The following is a 21,462-nucleotide window of genomic DNA, read 5'->3' as shown; positions in this document are numbered from 1 at the left end:
GAACCTCCCTTCGTATATGATTACATGGGACAGTACTTCAGATACTAGTCCGCAAGTAGATTTCATTCTCAATCTCTTTGACAAATACTGTGTCATGCTGAAATCCACCTTGATGAAAATACGGACAGTTTTAGACTGGTGCGTTTTCAATGCTTGTGAGTATAAATATATATGTATTGAAATTATATCTAAATTGAAATTGTACACCTTATGTCTGTTTGACTATGTAGATTCCTTTATGTGTCACAGAGCCACTGGATTTACATAAGTATAAAACTGTTAGATTTTGTTAAAAGAAGATTGCAGAAGAATTGTATTGTATTCAGTGATATCATACTGGAAAATGATACTGCTTACATCTGTGTGAATGCCAACTGATCGTTCTTCTGTTAATTGAAACTATTAGTAAGTGTTCTTACTAAGGTGAAACTATGTAGTTGGACACATCTCTTTGGAGATGTTCCATTATTCCTTTATTTTATTGTTATGCACATTTGATCATCTGATTATTAACCAGAACATTACAGAATTGATTATGCGACACACAATTCGCAGAGTAATTGGAAATCACAAAAACTGTCACTTTAGTGGTTAAATTCCCCCTGAGCATATCCTGGTTGGCATCGGTGAAGGTTATTGCCATCGTCGCCTTCAATACTGTCTTAGCAGATAGATATGGCAGTAACAGCAAATTAATTAGCTAAGGTTACCCGTTCTTTTGCATGGACATTATAAGAATTCAACAGAAAGTAAGGCCACAGTATACCTGCATTTGTACCGAAAGCTACAGCGAATCTCCCTATATATGATAGGAGAACTCAACAGAAAGAAAGACCACAGTTTACCTGTATTTATACCAAAAGCTACATTGAATCTCCCTTCATATATGATAGGAAAACTCAACAGAAAGTAAGTCCACAGTGTACCTGTATTTATACCAAAAGCTACATTGAATCTCCCGTCATATATGATAAGAAAACTCAACAGAAAGGAAGACCACAGTTTACCTGCATTTATACCAAATGATGCATTAAATCTCCCTTCGTATATGATTAGATGTGCCAGTATTTCAGATACTCGTCCGCAAATAGATGTCATTCAGAACCGCTTTGACAAATAATACATTTCGATCTTAACAGTGTTCTATAGTTAAACCATGAACCCCTTCGTTTTTTATTGGTTTGTTTGTTTGTTATGTGTCCATCATTTGGCCGATAACCTTAACAATATCTAAGGTGTGGAATGCCTATATTGGTTCACAAAAGAAGGGGCAATGTCATTATCTCAACCATGAGCAACAACCAATTTCGAAAGACATTTATGCACATGCTAGAAAAAAGCATATCCACTTGAGGTATTCACGTCCACAAGCTCACCACCCATGCTCAGTAGAAATATACAAATCAGAAAAGGATACACATTTTTATACGAGAATATTAACTATTTGGAAGATAAATATTGTTTGTAATATATTTGTATGTTTAGAAATTCTACGTATCCATATTGAAATTGTACACCCGATGTATGTTTGAGTATGTAAATTCGTTTATCCATTACAGAATTGGAGTCGATAGGTAAGTATAATACACTTTTAGATTTTGTTAAAAGAAGATTGCAGAAGAATTGTATTGTATTCAGTGATATCAGACTGGAAAATGGCACTGCTTACATCTGTGTGAATGCCAACTGATCTTTCTTCTGGCAATTGATACTATTAGTAAGTGTTCTTACTAAGGTGAAACTATGTAGTTGGACACATCTCTTTGGAGATTTTATTTTATTGTTATGCACATTTGATCATCTGAATATGAACCAGAACATTACAGGATTGACTATGCGACATACAATTTACGGAGTAATTGGAAATCACAGAACTGTCACTTTGGAGGTTAAATTCCCCCTGAGCAAAGCCTGGGCGGCATCGGTGAAGGTTATTGTCATAGTTGCTTTCGATACTGTCTTAGCAGATACATATGGCAGTAACAGCAAATTAATTAGCGAAGGTTACACGTTCTTATGCATGGACATTTAGAACATTTAACAGAAAGTAATACCACAGTTTACCTGCATTTATACCAAAAGCTACAGTGAATCTCCTTATATATGATAGGAGAACTCAACAGAAAGTAAGACCTCAGTTTACCTGTTTTTATACCAAAACCTACATTGAACCTCCCTTCGTATATGACTACATGGGACAGTACTTCAGATACTAGTCCGCAAGTAGATTTCATTCTCAACCTCTTTGACAAATACTGTGTCATGCTGAAATCCACCTTGATGAAAATACGGACAGTTTTAGACTGGTGCGTTTTCAATGCTTGCGAGTATTTATCTCTATGTATTGAAATTACATCTAAATTGAAATTGTACACCTGATGTATGTTTGACTATGTAGATTCCTTTATGTATTACAGAGCAACTGAATTTACATAAGTATAAAACTGTTAGATTTTGTTAAAAGAAGATTGCAGAAGATATCAGACTGGAAAAGGACACTGCTTACATCTGTGTGAATGCCAACTGATCGTTCTTCTGTCAATTGATACTATTAGTTAGTGTTCTTACTAAGGTGAAACTATGTAGTTGGACACATCTCTTTGCAGATCTTCCATTATTCACTTACTGCATTCTTCTGCACATTTGATCATGTAATTATGAGCCAGAACTTTACAGGATTGATTTTGCGACATACAAGTCACAGAGTAATTGGAAATGACAAAACTCTCACTTTAAATGACATTGCGTGTAAGGGTGGCCTAGACATTGCATGACTGAATGGGGAAAAGAGATTATATATATCCGAGGTTGAAGAGTTTTGTTTGTTTGTTTGGTTGGTTGTTTTGTTTATTTGCTTTTGCGTGAGCGGACGTTGTAGAAGGCTGGTATGGTCTAAATTTGTTAGCGAGTAATAAAGCCTGACCTGGAGTAATTATAGGTTTCGTTTATTGGTTTTTGTATGAGGTATTTTACAAATGTTTACTTTGTGTTATTGGTCAGTTTGTAAACGTGTGCTTTGGATTTGTGATGTCTTAACCAGGTTATGAATGTGGGGTGTCCACTTGAGATGTTGGTCAAAAGTTACACAGAGGAATTGTGCTTCTTTTGTAACGAGATTTCTTCGTTGTTAGGGGGTAGTTTGTTGGTATGATGTTGGATGTGCCTTTGAATTTTGGAATTCTAATCTAATTTGTTATGATAGTTTAATGAGGGCCAGAAGGATTTGTCATTTTCTCTTGAGATTTTGTCAATATTTTCCGGGAATATGTTGTTTATAATTGAAGAAAGTAGGTGAAAGAATGCTTCCTTGTAAGTTCCATTATATGGTGTGTACGGGTCTGATAGTGTTGAGCGATTTGACTTTATCGTAATTTTCACGTTAATATGCATGATTATGAAAAGCAGAGTGTAAAATCGAAGATTATCTACACCAGAAAAAAAGCTACATTGCGTCTCCCATCATGCATGACAGACAGAACAATACTTAACATAATTGACGAATTAACAAGTAGATGTCTTTCAGGAGCTCTTTGACACATTAATAATTTTGATCACAACCAAATGGTATAGTTATCCCATATGTCCTCTGACAAACATATGTCATATGTTTCACACCCGTATCAGTACCATGTGCAGAGTGCACTATTACAGCACACTGATCGAAATAATTGCATTGTCTCAATCGCAACACCGAGGTTCCGAGGACACTTCAGCGAATCCTAAACACAATAGTGTCGACTTGGGGTATTGTTAGAGACAAATATAAAGAATATTTTTAACACAGGTAAAAGACAGTTGTAATTAGGTACTGTGGATTAGAATAAATAAAGCTTTGTTTGGCATAGACCAAGATATGTACCTCGGTGTTGTTTACATACCTCCAGAAGGTTCTAAATATGCAACTGCTGATACATTCTATGGAATTGAACAGTCAGTTATGAAATACCTACCAAATAACCCTTATGTTAGCCTACGTGGTGACATTGATTCAGGAACTAGTAATATGTGAGATTACAAGGTGTTTCATGAATATAATTTGAAAGAATTTGACCTAGTTAACATCGAAAATGATGAATTTGACAAATTAAAGGTCACATGTAACGTAAAACACAACTTTGCAGATTCTGATATCTTTCAGTATGGACTTAAAGTTGAAAAATAACGCGATGGAAAAAAACCCGCGCAAAATCGGAGTTCAAACGATTCACTAATTTTCCCGCAACACTTGGGGGAAAGCTGGTTTCAACAGCTGGGCTGCGCTGCGCCGGGCTGCGCTCATAGAACATGAGCAGTAAAATAGGTTCGCGCAGCTTGGAAGCGGGTTGTCCGGTGAATACTCGGTGAAGGCTTTGGGGTGAGCTATTTTTCTAATGTTTTGTTGATATTTCACAGGCGCGAGCTTTTTATATGTTATGACAGTAGATTACCGATTTAACTGGTTATATAAAAACATTTGTCTATTTCACCACACGTTCTTCTTACCGAGTCACTTTCTCAGTTCGATACTTAAAAGCAATATTATTTAGCGTTGACAGAATTTCTAACTGTGATATAGATGTGTCGTTGTCACAGACAAAACTCAATGTCTGTTTTATTGACACCTATGTGTCTGCCTGCCTGTCTGCTAATGACAATATTCAATACACAACTTCGATCACTGACCACATGCAATTTGAACTTAACACCAATCAGGCTATACACCATAAACAAAACGCATTGATTTATGGCCCGAGTTCGGTGTTTGTCACATTATGTAATTACACATACAGGCAGGTGTGATACATGTACACATGACATGTTATGATGTCTGTTGATTGCAAAATGCTATACACAAAAAATAAGCATGTATTTACAAAACCCAAAATCTATATATATATATACACACACACAATGAGCTGTGAGGGCATCGGCAAATGAACCAGCCGTTACACTTCAGTGCACACCCACCTGCTCTGACTGGGGTGGGTATCCCGGCTGCTTCGTTTCTTGGGAAGTAAACCCAAGTACAAATTATTGCACTTTTGATTTACGATTGCACGCTTATAATTTTGTTTATATGTTTTTTTCATAAACAGCAATGTATATTATATGTCACGAATAAGTGATAATTGTGTTTCAATTATTTTTTATTTTTTGGTTGCATGTGACCTTTAAGTATGCCCCATGTACAAGGCACAGAAGACCATGAAACAGTTACTAATTTTGATGCAAATGACCCAATTGTGTACATTTTTAATATGTTGAACAGTTTATATGCAACGGCAAAGTTAGTAAGGATAAACTTGTATGGAAAACAACATGTAAAGATACCAGTGTTATAGATAATATTATTGCGTCTCCCAAATGTCTACCCCTATTACTGACCTTGAAGTCTTGGAATTCTCACCTTTATATCAAGATGTACATTGTCCAGTCGCCTTTACCTTGAAATCAGTAGAAAATTCTGCTACGGCCAATGTTTTACACCAGATTACCGTCATTGTCCAAATCCCCCAAAGTATGATGAATCCAAGCCTGTACCATTCGCTCATAACATTGACACTGAACAAGTAAACCACATCATCTTACAGTCAGTTCGCCGACAGCATCAGGCACGTGCTTACCTACGCTACACATAAATAGAGCGAAAAATAGACTTAAAATACCCAATACCGCTCATGATTGATCAGTTATTTACTAGAATTCTAAACATGCGGCTAACTAATTTTCTTGACGTCCATACAGGCAGGATTTTGAAAACAACGGATGATAAAAAACTCGTTCTTCATTGGCTCATGCATTACCTAAACCTTTCAAAGAAAAGACTATATTGTGCATTTATTGATTTTTGAAAGGCTTTTGACACTGTTTGAGAAGTGGGAATATGGTAAAATATGCAGAAAAAGATATAAATATGCAGACCCCTAGACTCTGAAATTAACTATAACGAATATCCTTGGGTAAATGTCTTAAAACATATTTTGCAAAATGTTGGTCAAAGAAATGTAACCCATGGTTATTCTCAAATGTTGAAAGAGTTCTAAAAGACCAGGTAATTCAAAATTGGAGGCAGAATATTTCATCAAAACCTAAGGGCGATTTTTATCATTACCTTAAACCAATTCCAAAGTTTGAAACCTATCTTTTTCTATCTAAAACAGTATCTGTTCCGGTTTTAAAATTCAGAACGTCAAATCATAACCTTCTGATTGAAACTGACCACTGGATTGGTGTACCCAGAGAAGAAAGAATTTGTCCATTGTGCAATTCTCCTACAATTGCAGAGGAGTCTCATTTTATGTTTAAATGTGAAGTTTTTAACGCAAGATCAATCTCAACTTATTCCCCAAAAATTATATCACAACGATTAAGAAAGTAATTCTGTTTAAAAGTTACACCAATTTGTATGTAATATCTGTATTTCTTGATATATTTTCCAAGTGTTTATGTGTTAACTTTATGAATCAACGTACATTCCCTCCAACTCCATCTCGTTATTCACTATATATATTGTTGTAAACTTTTCTATTCTCTCAGGTACCACTGGTAGTGATTTTTTAGAATAAAACTGTCTATGACACAACCAAAAATACACACATTTGTGATTAAATATTAACTATCTGGATGACAAATATTTTTGGAAATTGTATGTACTGAAATAATACTTAGGGTGCTCTTTGTAGATGTCTACATATACACGCACACGCACGCACGCACGCGCACACACACGCATATATATATATATATATATATATATATATGGTAGTGGCAAGGACTTGATTTCCCTTATTTACAACCCGTTTCCTCTGCTTTATTCAACTATGTGGAACCCGTCAACCACGCGTATGATACCCTTGGCCAACCCGTCACTTCCTTATTTCAGACAAAATGAATTGAGTTAAACGCGTAATTATTCAATAAATGAACACTGTTAGGTGAACAAGCTGTTATACCACATATCAACTCAGCTACCATACAAGACATGATGCAAATTGTAAGTCAGAACATGATATACGTTACCATACAGAAGCGCAGAAGTATGGTGAAACAAATTGGTGCGATGTATATATCTATTTTTATCAGAATCTATAAGATGAACACTTGTATAAGGAATTGGTCAGATACAATTTGGTGTTACTGAATGGTTAAACATAGGCAGATTAATCAGAAATATATGTCCCTGTTTAAAATTCAAGTCACACTGGTATTTTGATGTTGTGATAAAATTGTGGATTGATTTAAGAATATTCCTATATTCAGAAGCAGAAAAATATTCGTTTCCATTCATACGCATTTCCAGCTTGTGACCATGGGAATAGAAATACATGTTACTTGTAAACATTACACACATGAAGAAATAGTGTAGAAAGTGTTCTGTGTGATATCTGCAGGAACAATCTGGCTGGTCTAAGGTGCATGGTAGCGTTGAGGTGACTGCAACCGAGTCTAAAGCGGCAGTGCACAATTTGACAGAAACGAGATTCAAAACTTAAGGAAAATCGTGTTTTGTTGTCAAATCTTGTTATCATGTTTTTTTAAATACAGAGAGTGTATAGAACGCTTTCTAATTATTAGTTAGACAATGATATAAGTGGTTTGTGTCAGGTAGAAACGATTGGCATAAGTAACAGTCCTACAGTAAACACCTCGTACTCCAGAATTGCTGTTTAGGATGTAGTTTGAACTTTCGGAAACGAATCTTCGAATCAAGTCGCAAAGATAACCTGGTAACAGGTGATTGAAAATTCTAATGAAAGGACTTAGTTTCTGACAGTGCCTTCTATCTCTTAGTTGCTTCGTTTTGGTGTCGTTAGAAAGTTTATCATGACTTGTACCACGAACTGCACCACAGTTGAAATGAACTTTGACCGAAGCTGAACCCAGAGGTGGTAACCAGGGCAGATCATGTTTATTTCATGAAGAAATATGTTAAAACATATTATGATATATACTTGACCTTTTTTAGATATGGCCATGTAGGAAATTATGATTTTGTTGTTATCAATCTATCTTATTTATATGGCCATTAAGACTGCCTGGCCATCTGTTTATGGTCGGGTACACAGACGTCAAGGGCCGCTAATAAACCCAGTAATTCAAAGGTCATAATTTTCTTTTAGCTCGCCATAAATTTGATATTTAAGCAAAATGTCAATAACTGATGAAAGGTACAGGACCCACATTGACATGTAAGATAAAGCGCTTTAATGACATCGTACAAATTAGAAAAGAAAAAAGAAATGAAATGGCGCAATTTTCACTTTTGAAATGCACATTTGCATCATGACATTCCGCCCGATATTGACGCTGTTGACTCTATAAATTTGTATGCGACACGACAGATTATACATAAATATAATAACATAATGACGCAAGTGTATTGATTCATTACAGGCTGTACCTATTGCGATGGTGACTACCGTGAACAGAGAAAGGGGCACTTCATATCACTAAAGAGCCTTGCACGTTCAGGTAAATAGACCCCGATTCATGTATTATTGTCGAAATAGTGTGGAAATATCTGGAATCACCATGAGAATACTTACTTTAACATGTCGATAGAAGAACTTTGTTCATCGTTACATTTTGGACGCTAATAAAATTCAATATAATATATTGTTTGATATTGCTTTCCTTCTAATTATGTTAATAGTTAACTCTCTGCTTGAGATATTGTGGTTAACTTTTTGCTCTGTTCGTAAATAGGAGTCAAAAATAGACTTTAAAGTGCAAGTAAATCAATAACAATATTTGTTGTTACATGTGGCAAATTTTTGGGATCAAACATCAAAACTAATATATTTAGGGGCATGCCCTAAAGGTACTAGGGCAGTGGTGCATGGAAAATCCTTTCATGCGATTCTTTTGCAGCTATCTATATACTACTATATGTACTGGTTCTGTAGTTTCTGTTACGCCCTCAAAAACTATAATAATTGCACACATTGATGTTTGCTAGAAACGTTACCTTATATTGTGAGTAACTAAAGTGACGATAAACAATTTGTAAACAGCTTCCATACTTGTTTTGAAACAACAGTTTGCGAGGGTAAAATCCCCATCGTGTTTGTTTGTATTTGGGGTGAACATGTCAAACACGATGGGTACCAGGGTGTCCCTGTAACACAAAGATATCTATTTGCGACACAAACATACAAACTTTCTGGAACAAACTGCTTTCTTCGTGTCTTTCGCAATCCAACCAAAAGTAAAAGAGCATTGTGGTAAAGGCTCGTTTGTTTCTGGTTGGCAAAATGTTGTCCCTTCTCCCTCTACAGGACGGTGTTTCCTTTGGGTAAGGTGAACTGTATTAGCTTACTCAATATGTAACATATCAATGAATTTGTAGAGGTTTTGATGTTACACCCTTCGGTGATCCCTTTGCGTCGACACACTGCTGAGTGAAGTATTACCATTATTCGTCACGAAGGCGTGTCGTCTGGTCACATTCTTTTCCAACATTTCCAAAGAGCCAACATTTGGCGTTTAGTTCAAATCATCAACATAAAAAAACCTGTCCCTACTTACGATTCAGGATAAACTTACGCATTGGCCTAATGGAACATTGTTTCTCGTCGAATATGTCTGGTATAGTCCAAATCATACAAAATTTGTTTACTCATTCATTGCAACGTTTTATGTTTAAAGTGAAACTCACTAGTTAGTCGTTACATTCGATGGGCCATTCACCAGTTAGTAGTGCATGGGAAATCCCTCCGGAGGAAGGTTAATTTTCGTTTCGGGTTTTATGGTCAAGTCATTGTGATTGAGTATGCCATAAAGAATTCGAAGCTGTTAAGTGTTGAGTATTCTTGACTTGACTTTTACGTTGCTGGTTCATTTTGTGTTGCTTTTGATACCTTCATGTCATCAAAGAAAGCTCGGTTACCCATGTATGTGTCCATGTCTTTTGATATCCGCGACCATAATCATATTTAATGCTTTCCAGTGTGTTTATATATAGGACGATATTATACAATGGGCAAAACAGTCCTTTTAAGGATAGATGTATTTGTGTCACTTGCGCATTCTTACTAGCAGAAATAACTTATTATTGCAGCTCTGTGTCTCCATCCACTGCCGGCCTCTACAATACTGATGTGTAGGTATTTTAATACATCCTAACCTTTCGATCCTTGCTATCATAATATACTTCCCATCAAAAGTTTAGCCTCACACTGCTATGTGTATATAAATGGTTACATCGAAGATTGATTTCTCCACTAACCAGGTGGAACCAACTGAAAACCTTATGCAGATGAATTGCACGATGATCATGCATCGCATTCCTGAAATGCATGTGCAAATATCGTTGTTGAAACGTACCCAAAATATGTCCTGTGCAGTGTAACTGCTCTGAAATCAAATATAGACCTATTGACCGAAAACATTTTCATTATTTCAGATGACTGTGGAACATGCATTCGGTTTTGGAGGGATGAAAAAGATCACATGGGACCAAACAGTAATGTATTCTTCATTCACCTACACAGGGAAGAGGTTGACGACAGTACAAAGAGGCTGAGTCGATCTGCAGAATATCAGTTCAAGAAGGCTTTATCTTCAATGAGAAACTCAGGTGGTGGTGCTCTCTTTGTGCATACTTGCAAAGGCATTTTCAGACATGCAATGGTGTCATTTCAACCGACTGTTGACCCAATATTCCACTCAATGTTAACTGACGACGAGATGATCTCGGACGGCTTCAGATGGAAACTTGTAGAGTATGGAGATGCACTTTTTCACAAAATAGATGTTTTGCCATCAGAAACGTTTATAACTGCTGACTTGAAAACAAAGCTGCTTGCTTGGTGCGTAGGTAAACATGTATCTACATCTATTGAAAAATTAAGGCCACTTCTGATGTCTAAACGCAAAGTATCAACGGCAGAGCCCACTGTACAAGGGTTGCTTCATATGGACCAAGCTGATGTTGTTAAGATCTATCTTGACAAGAGTGATGTCGATTATAGCTGCAATTTCATGCTGTCATCTTTTTTTTGCGTAAGCACATGGGTGAATAATATCATCAATGGTTGTTCTCTTCCTGAATATGTCACATCCGTTTCCAAGAGAAAGCAGGGTGGATCTGTGTATGTTGGCCAGACAAGTACAAACAGCAATGTTGATATGGATGGAGTACCGTTTCCCTTTCAAGGAAATAAACATGAATTGCAGAAAATGCTTTCAAAAGAGCTGCAGAAAGAAATAGCTGTTTTCAAGAACAGATATTCAGATATTGCACTTAAGCCAAAAGATGTGTTTCAGATTGAAATCCATGATACTGGAACAGACTGCGGCATCATTGAGGTCGCGGTGAGACCTGTCAATGGATGTGTGTTCACTGATGCTTTAGGTCCAGCGTCCTTCAGAATTGAAAACAAATTCATGGGCGAAAACCAATATAAAACATTTGTGAGGTTACCCTTTGATGAGTGGGGGGAAATGGCCTCAGGCTGCGCTACACTATGGTCATTAAACCAATGATCTTTCAGGGTCATGTTGGATGGACTGAGTCCGTCACATTGAAGCATGTTAATCTTTGTCCTGTGAAGACAGACGCAGTCTAAATGAATCACTCTGAGTGAAACATAGACAAGTATTTGACCTTGTGTATTGAGAGGAAGTAACATAAACAAGCACTCAATCTTACCGACGCCTTATCTTATCCTAGACGTCCTTTCCGAGACTGACACTGCAGTTGATACCACAATGGACATCATCTGTACAATGAGTTGTTGATATTTACCTGTACTCTATGAACTTATTGCAGCATACATAGTTGTGCCTTCCATCTACCATATATACAGACGATGATATGTCCCAGAAGTGTAACTGCATGCACATGTATGAATACATATAATATATTATGTCTCATAGTCACAGATAATTTTTGTTTTGCATAGCGTAGGTCGTGTATTGAAACCCAGCAGCTTTGGCAATTTTTGGCAATATATATGTTTCTCGTTCATTACAAATTGTGTCTGAACACTGAATCAAGACACCAGCCAGTACAGTGAAGTGTAAATACGAACATTTATTGCATGATATGATTTATTGTAGACTATCTAGATGTGTATTCCATTGATCACATATATTTAGATGGTGATATTTTCCTTGACGCCAACTGAGAATCTATGATTGTGTAACCTGTTGTCATCGATGAGAAACTTCTTATGAGTCATGAACTTTATCTTACTTAATTTGTGAACATTTAAAATAAAGTGGTTTGTGTCTGCTATAAAACATTGCATAATGGTTTGATTTGTTTCACATGAAATAGAATACCTTTTAGATTTGGTAGAATTTGATAACTGATAATATTGGTGGCTATTGTCTTGAAGTGGACTGAAGTAGTGTAAAATGACTGTATCATCAATATGATAGATGAGACTTCTTTCAAAGTATATTTTTTTTATAGCATGAGTTCTGAAAGTCCTCATGAAGCATGGTCCATTTGCAATGTTTTGCCCGTTTGTATATTGCGTTGCCATTGTTTATCTGGGTGGTGATATCTTTTTATTCTTCCATGTTGGTTTTAATACCATTAGTAGTTTATGTAATCAAATTCGCGTCCTTATCATGTTTTCTTTGCTTTTCTTTTTTTTATCTAGATGTGTTTTTTGTTGCTGTATGGCTTGTTGTAGTAGATTTATATTGATTTTTTGATGTTTTTATTATTAAGTTTAACTCCTTTTCTATACAATCTAGAGGTGTTTTGTTTTCTTGATTTTGGCTTGTTCTCATTATATTGCTGATTTAATCATATATTTTTATTCATTCAACTCCCATCTCTCTAAAGTATATCAATGCATTTGTCATAACTGTCAGTTATCACGTAGCTTTTAGAATGTCAATAAAATTTCAACACTCCATACAGTACTGATTTCTCGTGTAGTAGTTTCGACTAGCAACGTATATATATTTATTGTTGTACTTCTAAAGGTGCAGCGAATCATATCCACTGTCACTCTCTTATGTCAGTCAGCTAAAATTGTTTGAAAATGTACGGTGTTGGTTTGCTATCGAATAGTTGAACAGAATATTAGCAACAAAATAAATTCTAGAGTGACGAGGAATCTTTGCGATTATACTATATCATGATCATGCCTTCCTGAATCAATATCGAAAGGTAATGATGTAACCGTAACCTGCTTCAGTGGGGGTACACGTCACAGACAGTGAGGCAGTAGCCGAAATGAGTGAGTCAGTGAGTTAAGTTTAACGCCGCACTCAGCAATCTTCCAGCTATAAGGGGACGATCTGGAAATAATCGAATCTGGACCAGACAACCCAGTAAACAACAGCATGAGTATCGATCTGCGAAATTGAGAACCGATGCCATGTGTCAACCAAGTACACCTGAACAATCGGGTGGAATACACATGACTCATATTGCAAGTGTAATGAAGGAGGGGACGACAGCAATTCGAAGTTGCTTGTATTATGCAATTCAATATGACACAGCCATAAATAGAAACTTCTAACAGTTCTTCTATTAAAACCTCATGAAATCTTATAACACACACATGGACGTTTCCAATGTATCTATCAGTATGGTAGATCTTTCTGATGCCTTGAAAATAATTTTGTCGATCTACCTATGTGGTTTACGTGTGCAACAGCGAATGTACCTTTAGTTTGTCCCTTTTTCAGTTACCATTTTTGTGATTTATTGGACTTAAAAGAAGAAGCTGGTATTTTTATGTTTCTATTCAATTATGTGCAATATTCCATGTGATATGAAATACACACACCTTCATTTTACCACATAGTGAAATCAAGTCGTCAAAGCACAACGAATCTTTATGTGGAAGGTGCGCCTGAAAACCTTTGCAAATATGTATGCCTTCCTAATAGATCATAGAAATGTCTGTTGTGTGTGCAGCAAAATGTTCCCTACGTTTCGAAGTTGTAATTTCCGAGCACCATGTCAACGAGTTTAAGGAAGGACGAATTGTGATACACCTGCCACAATATTATGCTTGATGACAAAAACACTTAAGTAATTGTAGTTTTGATGCTTGGATATCCTACATACTAAGGTATAGCAAAACTTACAACAACTGCGACACTATTGTTCCTGCCAGGTGAAAACAATCAAAATATACAGAAATAGTGGTGAGGCACGAGCCACATGATAATTCACTCGGGAAAGAAAAAACAAATGTTCATCGAAGCTTAGCCCTCAGTTTAAAAGGGCGGTGTTTTAAGCTCTCGTTGGGTTGAAGTACTCAAAAGTGGAGCTGTGGCAGAAATACTCCCAGAAGAAGAATCTATATGTCTCCTTTCTGCATCCTGTTGTCTTGACTCATCATCCGTTACTGCTCGCATGGTCTCCACGTCGTCTTGCAACTCGGAATCATTAGGCACGAGCTGGTTTTCGAAGGACCAGGAGGTCGCCATCGGTTCGCCATATTTGAACGGTGCCCTGGCCACGAAATGGACGAGAGTTGAGATGCGGTGGATGATCATGGCCAGGAACTGTATCACCAGCAGGGTGCCGAATATCAGCAGGAAGCTCAGACCTGGAAATACAGTTCATACAAGGCAGGTATAGAAACAACACCTTTCGACCAACAGCGAGAATACGGAGTTCGACTCCAAACTATGAAACAGCAATGCTAGTCTATGTACAGTCTGGAACAAATTCTGTTTGGCGTAAGTGCAAACTAGATAACTGTAAAACTGAATGAGCCGTTACCAAACAGTGATAACACTAGGTGTACGCACTGCAGGAAAAGCGTAAATCTGCGGCCTCTTTACAAATCAGATTGTAAAGTGATAGATTGACCAGAATGCAAACTCACACGAGAGTGCATTCGGCCATTTCATTGAAACTAAGGACATTGTGTTAATTTTGATATTTCTACTTTCCAAATAATTAGAGATTTTGAATGAAGGGTTTGTGGCTATGTTTTGCGATTCTTTTAGGAATATCCCAGCAATTTCACGGCCATTGCACTGATGTTGGAGTCGAACCCGGACATTCGACGTGACGGCTAAATCCTTAAACCGCTGGGCTAATCTATGTGAGTTCAGGAAATCTTCTCGAAAGTGTAATGTTTTGCCCCAAATACTTCGTTCATGACAATTACCAGTCATCGACCAAGTTCAGAATACAGAAATAGGTTACTATGCTGAAGAATAAAACAGTGATGTAAGTATGACAACATAACATTGATTTCCAAAAATGCAAAAACATGACAATATGTTATCAGTAGTTCTGTATAGCAGAGGCAGCCGCCCAACACCAAAATGGTCAAGGCTGGTTCGTTGGTTGGTTGGTTGGTTGATTGTTTAACCCCGCACTCAGCAATATTCCAGCTTTATGGCAGCGGTCTGTAAATAATCGAGTCTGCACCAGGCAACCCTGTGATCAACAGCATGAGCATCGATCTAAGCAACTGGGATACAATGACGAGTTGCAAGGTAGTCAGCGACCCTGACCACCCGATTACGTTAGTCGCCTCTTACGACAAGCACAGGTTACTGAAGATCAATTCTAGCCCGGATCTTGACGGGTACCGAATTGGTCATTCCATATCAAGTAAGCATTCGACTCTGAACCTGACAACCCAGAGGTTGATAGTATGCGTAACGAGACAACCAAATCCAATAAGTGTCCTTCACGACCTGTCTTTAGTTTATCATCACATACTCCGGAATACGCACCTAATGAGTTCGCACCAAAGATTTTGAACTGGGTTTTAGCTGCCAAAGTGATGATGAGAATGAGCCACAATGAGTTGCTGACAGCCAGAACCATGAGCCACGAGTTCCTCAGCTCTCCTAGTCTACCTGCAGAAATCAAATTAGAAAAAAACTGTATATATCTGACAGAAATGTATACATGATCACAAATATATGGCATTTTTAGTTTACATACTTTGAGGTTCTTGAATGGAATCTAGAAGTGACTCACATAACAAGATGGGTTTGTGGATGTCAACTTCTTTATTGTGAGGAACACAATGTCTCGTAGCATATACTTACTCCTTACTCCATATCAGGTGAATCATGACGAGGAGTAAGGATATACTCCAAAAGAAGCTGACATTCATAAAACTGTCGGTAAGTCCCCATGGTACCTAGTGTTGTGATCTACCTTCAGCTGTTAGCGACACATAGCCTGTTTTTATATTGTAATGTATCTATAGTTAAGATATTTTAGATTTAATTACTAGTTTTAAATGTATTCTTGTGATAATTTAGTTGTTGTATTGTCTTCAATAGTAAAAGAGTTTTAGATTTCCATGCTAGTTATAAATACCATGTGTGACGCTCTAGCTATTTTGCAGTCCTTTGATCACTCGAATTTTAACAACTTAAATGTAGAATATGCAAAACGTATCTCGTCATTATATGGCTGAGATATTGCTGATGTGACGTTAAGTTTTAACTCTTAAATGGCTAAGTAGCTATTCAACATGTGAATTACACCAAAAGACGTTAAATATGGTACGTGTTGGTCCCTGCCTGGCGCTCGGCATTAATGGGTACAACAAGGACTGGTCGGCTCGGAGTCAGTATAATGTGTCTGAGTGGGGTATTCATGCTTCACTGCGGCATGGTATCTCTGTGGGCTAGCACTATAAAACCAGCTTCAGTCAGGGCTAGTACAAGAAGCCGCACATACACATACACACGTATGCACGTCTTCATATGAGCGAAATATTCTCAAGCACGACGTTATACCCAATTTCACCTCACCTCACCTATCATTAAATGTCTGTCGATCAAGAATAGTAAATCGGCTCTTCTCTGTCAAAGTTTAGGTATTAAACAAACCAAATCAAAATAATTTAAAACAACAACTTTACCAGTGTGTTATTTAGTATGAAATACAACTGGGGCTATAGACCACCAGCAACTTCGCTGGCCATCAAAGTATTACGGCACTTCAGTTCGTTGCAGGATTCCCAGGATGTGCTGTGTGATGATAGGTAAAGGCCGGTTCTGCCCCACTTTGACCTAGTTTTCGATGGTGCCGAGCTAATTATAGAAATGTGTCATGACAAGGTGTGGTGCAATACACGAGCTATTTTTTAGAAGTGAAAAATCCCCCAGTCTAAGGATAGCGAGAAATGGTATACCATTTGGAGGGCGACTAATCCAGCATTCATCCATAATTTATTGTTTAATGACCATATTCAAGCACGGAGACAGGGCTTGTTTGTAAAGCAGAAGAACGGTACAGTCCGGTTGGTAGTGAGATTGTCATAGACCGAACGTGATTGTATGTATCCAAACAGGAAAACTGACTCGCAAGTTGTTGGAGGCAGTACTTAACATCTTAAAAGGGATATCAACGTGTGTACTGTTATATTTCAGTGTACAATAAATGGGAAAGTCTATACAGAAACAAGGTCACACAGTCGGCCAGTCATAGCCTGTGTAAACCGATCGCTTCTGAATGAAACATGGTTTCCTATTAAAACATATGCAATTTATTTTTATATCATTTCTCCTACAACCATGCCCGTGGAAGGATGGAAAGGGTATTTGTCCAGCATTTACTTTAATCCCAAACACCCAGCCTCCTTCTCGGGTTCAACTACGTTATATCACGTGGTGAAAAAGGAAGGGAAATTTGACATCAGCTTACATCACATCAAGAAGTGGCTCGCTTCTCAAGATGTTTATTCACTTCAGCGACCTCTTAGATACAAGTTCAAGCGGAACAGAGTGATCTCAACTGGTTTGAACGATCGGTGGGATATTGATTTGGCCGATGTTTCCAATATAGCTTCGGATAATGACGGTGTGAAATACTTATTGATAGCTATCAATGTATTCACTCGATTTCTATGGGTGGAACCCCTTAAAAATAAAACACCAGACGCAGTCCTTAAGACCATGAAGAAGATATTTGCTTGTGCTACTCTTCCACACATTATCAGATCCGACAAAGGTCGGGAATTTGATAACAATAAAGTGAGATCATATTTAGCAAACAAGGGTATTACCTACTATGTCACTCAGAATGAAACCAAAGCATCTTATGCCGAGAGAGTCATACGAACCCTTAAGGCGACTATGTACAGATACTTTACTTTCAAACAATTATACCATTATATTGATGTTTTGCAAGACTTGGTGAATGATTATAACCAGAGACCTCATAGGTCGCTGAATGAACGTTCACCCATTGATATCAACGCAAACAATGAATCTGTTGTTTGGAATGAACAGTACATTGATCCACTGCACAAACAAGTCAAACCCAAAGCAGAGAAGATGAATGAAAGAAGACGGAAAGCCTTTAAATTAAAAGAAGGGGATCAGGTACGACTGTCACATTTGAGACATGCCTTTCAACGTGACTATCAGGAGAAATGGACAGAGGAAATATTCATTATCAGCCGACGGTACTACAGGGATGGGATACCAGTCTATAAAGTCAAGGACCTGGCTGAGGATCCAATCAGAGGTACATTTTATGCGAGTGAACTTCAGAAAGTCTATAAGTCTGCAGACACCATGTGGCGTGTTGAGAAAGTCTTGAAGAAGAGGAAGAGAGCTGGTAGAAAAGAGGTGTATGTTAAATGGATGGGTTATCCTAAGAAATTCAACAGCTGGATCCCAGAGCAAGACCTCCAGGGTGTATAAATAAGGATAGATGTGATGCACTTCTCATTGGATACAGAACCACCATGGAAGCAACATGTCCCGATTGTCAGAGACGGTTTTCAAGGAGGGATGTTATGCTGAGACACAGGAGACATAAGCACATTATTGATTATGAAAATCCACCGCCGCCGCCGCCACGGACGCAATTACCCCGCCGCCGCAGACACAATTACCGCCGCCGCAGACACAATTACCGTCGCCGCCGCATAACTCAATGCATAAGCAACAGCGAAACCACAATCAATTCAATGATAAAGAACATTTCAAGTTTACCATCCCCTCTAATGCAGTTGTTGTGGGCCCTACTGGCAGTGGTAAATCTATGTTTATCTACAACCTTCTCACGAAGGAATGTATACAGCCAGCACCTAATCACATTATCTGGTGCTATACCCAATGGCAGCCCCTGTACCAGGTGATCAGTGAACAGTTGCCCCATGTGAAGTTTGTGAAAGGAATTCCTTACAATGTACTTGACGATACCTACTTGGATGCTAGAAATAACAACATGATGGTGTTGGATGACATGATGTGTGAAGCTAAGGATGATACACGTGTCAGTCAGTTATTTACACGAACTTCACATCACAAAAATGTTATTGTCTTTCTGCTGCTACAAAATTTATTTCCGCGGGGAAGGAGTCACGTGACATCGCTCTGAATTCCCACTATGTGACTCTCTATTTAACTCTCCTGTGGATAGACTACAAGTCCATTTGTTTGCCAGACGTATCTACCCCAACAATGCTGATAGGTTGATGTCAGTGTATGAGACAGCTGTTCAAAAGCCCTCTGGCAATCTGACTATCGACCTACGACCCACCTGTCTTGAATCAGATAGACTACAACCTAATGTAGTCACAAAAGCAGACATACCCTCAGTCCCAGAAATACCAAAAGGATACATACCATATCCCGCACCAGAATCAAGACAAAGCGAGACTGGGATCCGGTCTATAAAAGAGGAGCAACTTGAGCCACCGCGTCATTTGACTCCCGACGCTCAAAGGGTGAACATCTCTGAGGTAGTGGCGAACACTCTTAACTCAGAAGACGAAAACATGCCTTCCTGTGACGAGTGTGGTATTGTATTTGAAAACAATCATGACCTTCAACGTCATGTTAGGACCTGGTGTCCTGAGAATGACGGCGAGCCTCTGCAGAAGCGAGTAAAACTGGATGCAGCTGATGATACTAAGAATGACATCCTGCGTCCAGTAGAGACAGGTACTAAAGTTGATCAAGAGAGAGAAGTGAAGGGCATTGAATACATGTGGGAACAAACTTTGAAAGCTTGTAAGGAGGACATCTGGAAGAAAAAGGAGGACTTTGAGGATAAAGGAAAGAATGAACGATGGATTGAGAAACAACTACAAAAATGCTGGCAAACTACTTTTCTTGATAGACTTGCGATAGCCGTTCGTTATGCCAGCTATTTTGGATATGGACCCCTCTTCAAGCCTATATTAGAGAAAATCACAGCCCTGGACCCTGACATGGACCCCAAAGAAATAGATGCTAAAATCACTCAGTGGATGAAACCTGTCGTGAAAGATATTCTCTCTCATGTTGACTTGAGCCAGGCTGAAGATTTAGAACTTGTTGACATGTCTGAGCATGATGATACAGATCATGATGAACTGTGAACTCCACATTGTTTGTATTATATATGGATGAGTCTTGTGTCTAATATGAATACATATATGAATTAAAACTGTATCCAATATATCAATGTATATGTCTCATGGTCAAAGTGTATTAATGTATATATGTAATAAAGTGTGTAAATAGTATTATATATGGTTGATTTCTTCTTTCTCAACATGATTCAATCGTCATACACAAGCTACAGTTGTTATCATTATAACCTTGAGATGTAGAAGCACACCCAGTAATAACACAACCAAAGATGAAAGTCAATATCTTTATTTCATGAACACAAACACAATATTGTAATCATAACATATTCAAGAATTCAATATACATTTGCCAAATAGCACAATGAACAATCAGTCAATGGACATGTCATGGTTTAACTGTCTATACATTTTTACAAAGCTAATGCGCATATAGAGCCTTATCCAGCTATGTATTACACAAAATCAAACATAAACAAAAACAAACATTTTTCAACAACAAAACCAAACAAGAACAAAACAAAACAAAACTTGTAGCTACAGTATGGGTTAGCTAGGTACATCAACAATACATAAATATATCTGAGAAGAGAGGTATGAAATGGCTTTCCCCAATATACATATTTATGAAAGAATTACAAGTCTGAATCTAACTTAATCTTGTAATGGCCATGGGCTAGTGTGTGGATCCCATCCTTTAACACAAAAACGTTTGTCATCAAAAAAAGGAAAGACTGATTTTGTTGATGCAAGCAGTGTACAGCTGATGGCTTTTACTCTGAATTTTGTCCCACCTCATGTCTGAATTGTACCTTTGTCAAAAAGACACTGTTTGTACAGTTCATGGCGAAGATGTTTGTTTTTCACGGTTTCGCTAATGCCTTTGGCTGTTGTTTTTCTCTGCATCAAGTACTATTTCAACTTCCCTCTCCATCAACTGTTTTTGTTTCTGTGTCTTTATAAAACATGGAATACATTTTGGGGCGGAGACCTATAAACTCAATCATTTCTCTCCCTTCAATTCATCTTTGAATTTTCCTAACACATTTTCATTTTGTCTTGAGAAGAGAGGGCGGTCTTTTCATAATTACTGGTATCAAACAGATGTGCATGCCTTCCATGTCCCCATACAAATCAGGGGGTTTCAACTTCATAGCACAGCGAGTTCAGGTTCTGTAAAACACAACTGTGCTTTGGAGCCATAGCTGGGTTT

At 37.7% G+C, this 21,462-nt stretch overlaps 2 protein-coding genes across 2 annotated transcripts; one reads left to right on the top strand and one right to left on the bottom strand.

The window, feature by feature from the left end:
- Window positions 1–6,005: 6,005 nt before the first annotated feature.
- Window positions 6,006–13,058, top strand: LOC124265103. Its single transcript, XM_046699892.1, has 3 exons — window positions 6,006–8,451; window positions 10,040–10,081; window positions 10,385–13,058. The coding sequence occupies exons 2-3, from the start codon at window positions 10,078–10,080 to the stop codon at window positions 11,464–11,466; spliced, it is 1,086 nt and encodes a 361-aa protein (XP_046555848.1). The 5' UTR covers window positions 6,006–8,451; window positions 10,040–10,077; the 3' UTR covers window positions 11,467–13,058.
- A 345-nt stretch (window positions 13,059–13,403) lies between these two features.
- Window positions 13,404–15,786, bottom strand: LOC124265066 (chitin synthase-like). The gene is made up of 2 exons (XM_046699856.1): window positions 15,655–15,786; window positions 13,404–14,507 (listed from the first exon to the last, which is right to left on the bottom strand). Exons 1-2 carry the CDS (start codon window positions 15,746–15,748, stop codon window positions 14,173–14,175), a joined length of 429 nt encoding a protein of 142 aa, XP_046555812.1. The 5' UTR covers window positions 15,749–15,786; the 3' UTR covers window positions 13,404–14,172.
- Window positions 15,787–21,462: the final 5,676 nt, after the last annotated feature.

The sequence above is a fragment of the Haliotis rubra genome, unplaced genomic scaffold, assembly GCF_003918875.1.
Source record: "Haliotis rubra isolate DU_JTF1 unplaced genomic scaffold, ASM391887v1 Scf96, whole genome shotgun sequence".
Classification (NCBI taxonomy): domain Eukaryota; kingdom Metazoa; phylum Mollusca; class Gastropoda; order Lepetellida; family Haliotidae; genus Haliotis; species Haliotis rubra.
Note: the sequence above shows the minus strand (reverse complement) of the source record. Positions and strands in the feature narration are given on the sequence as shown.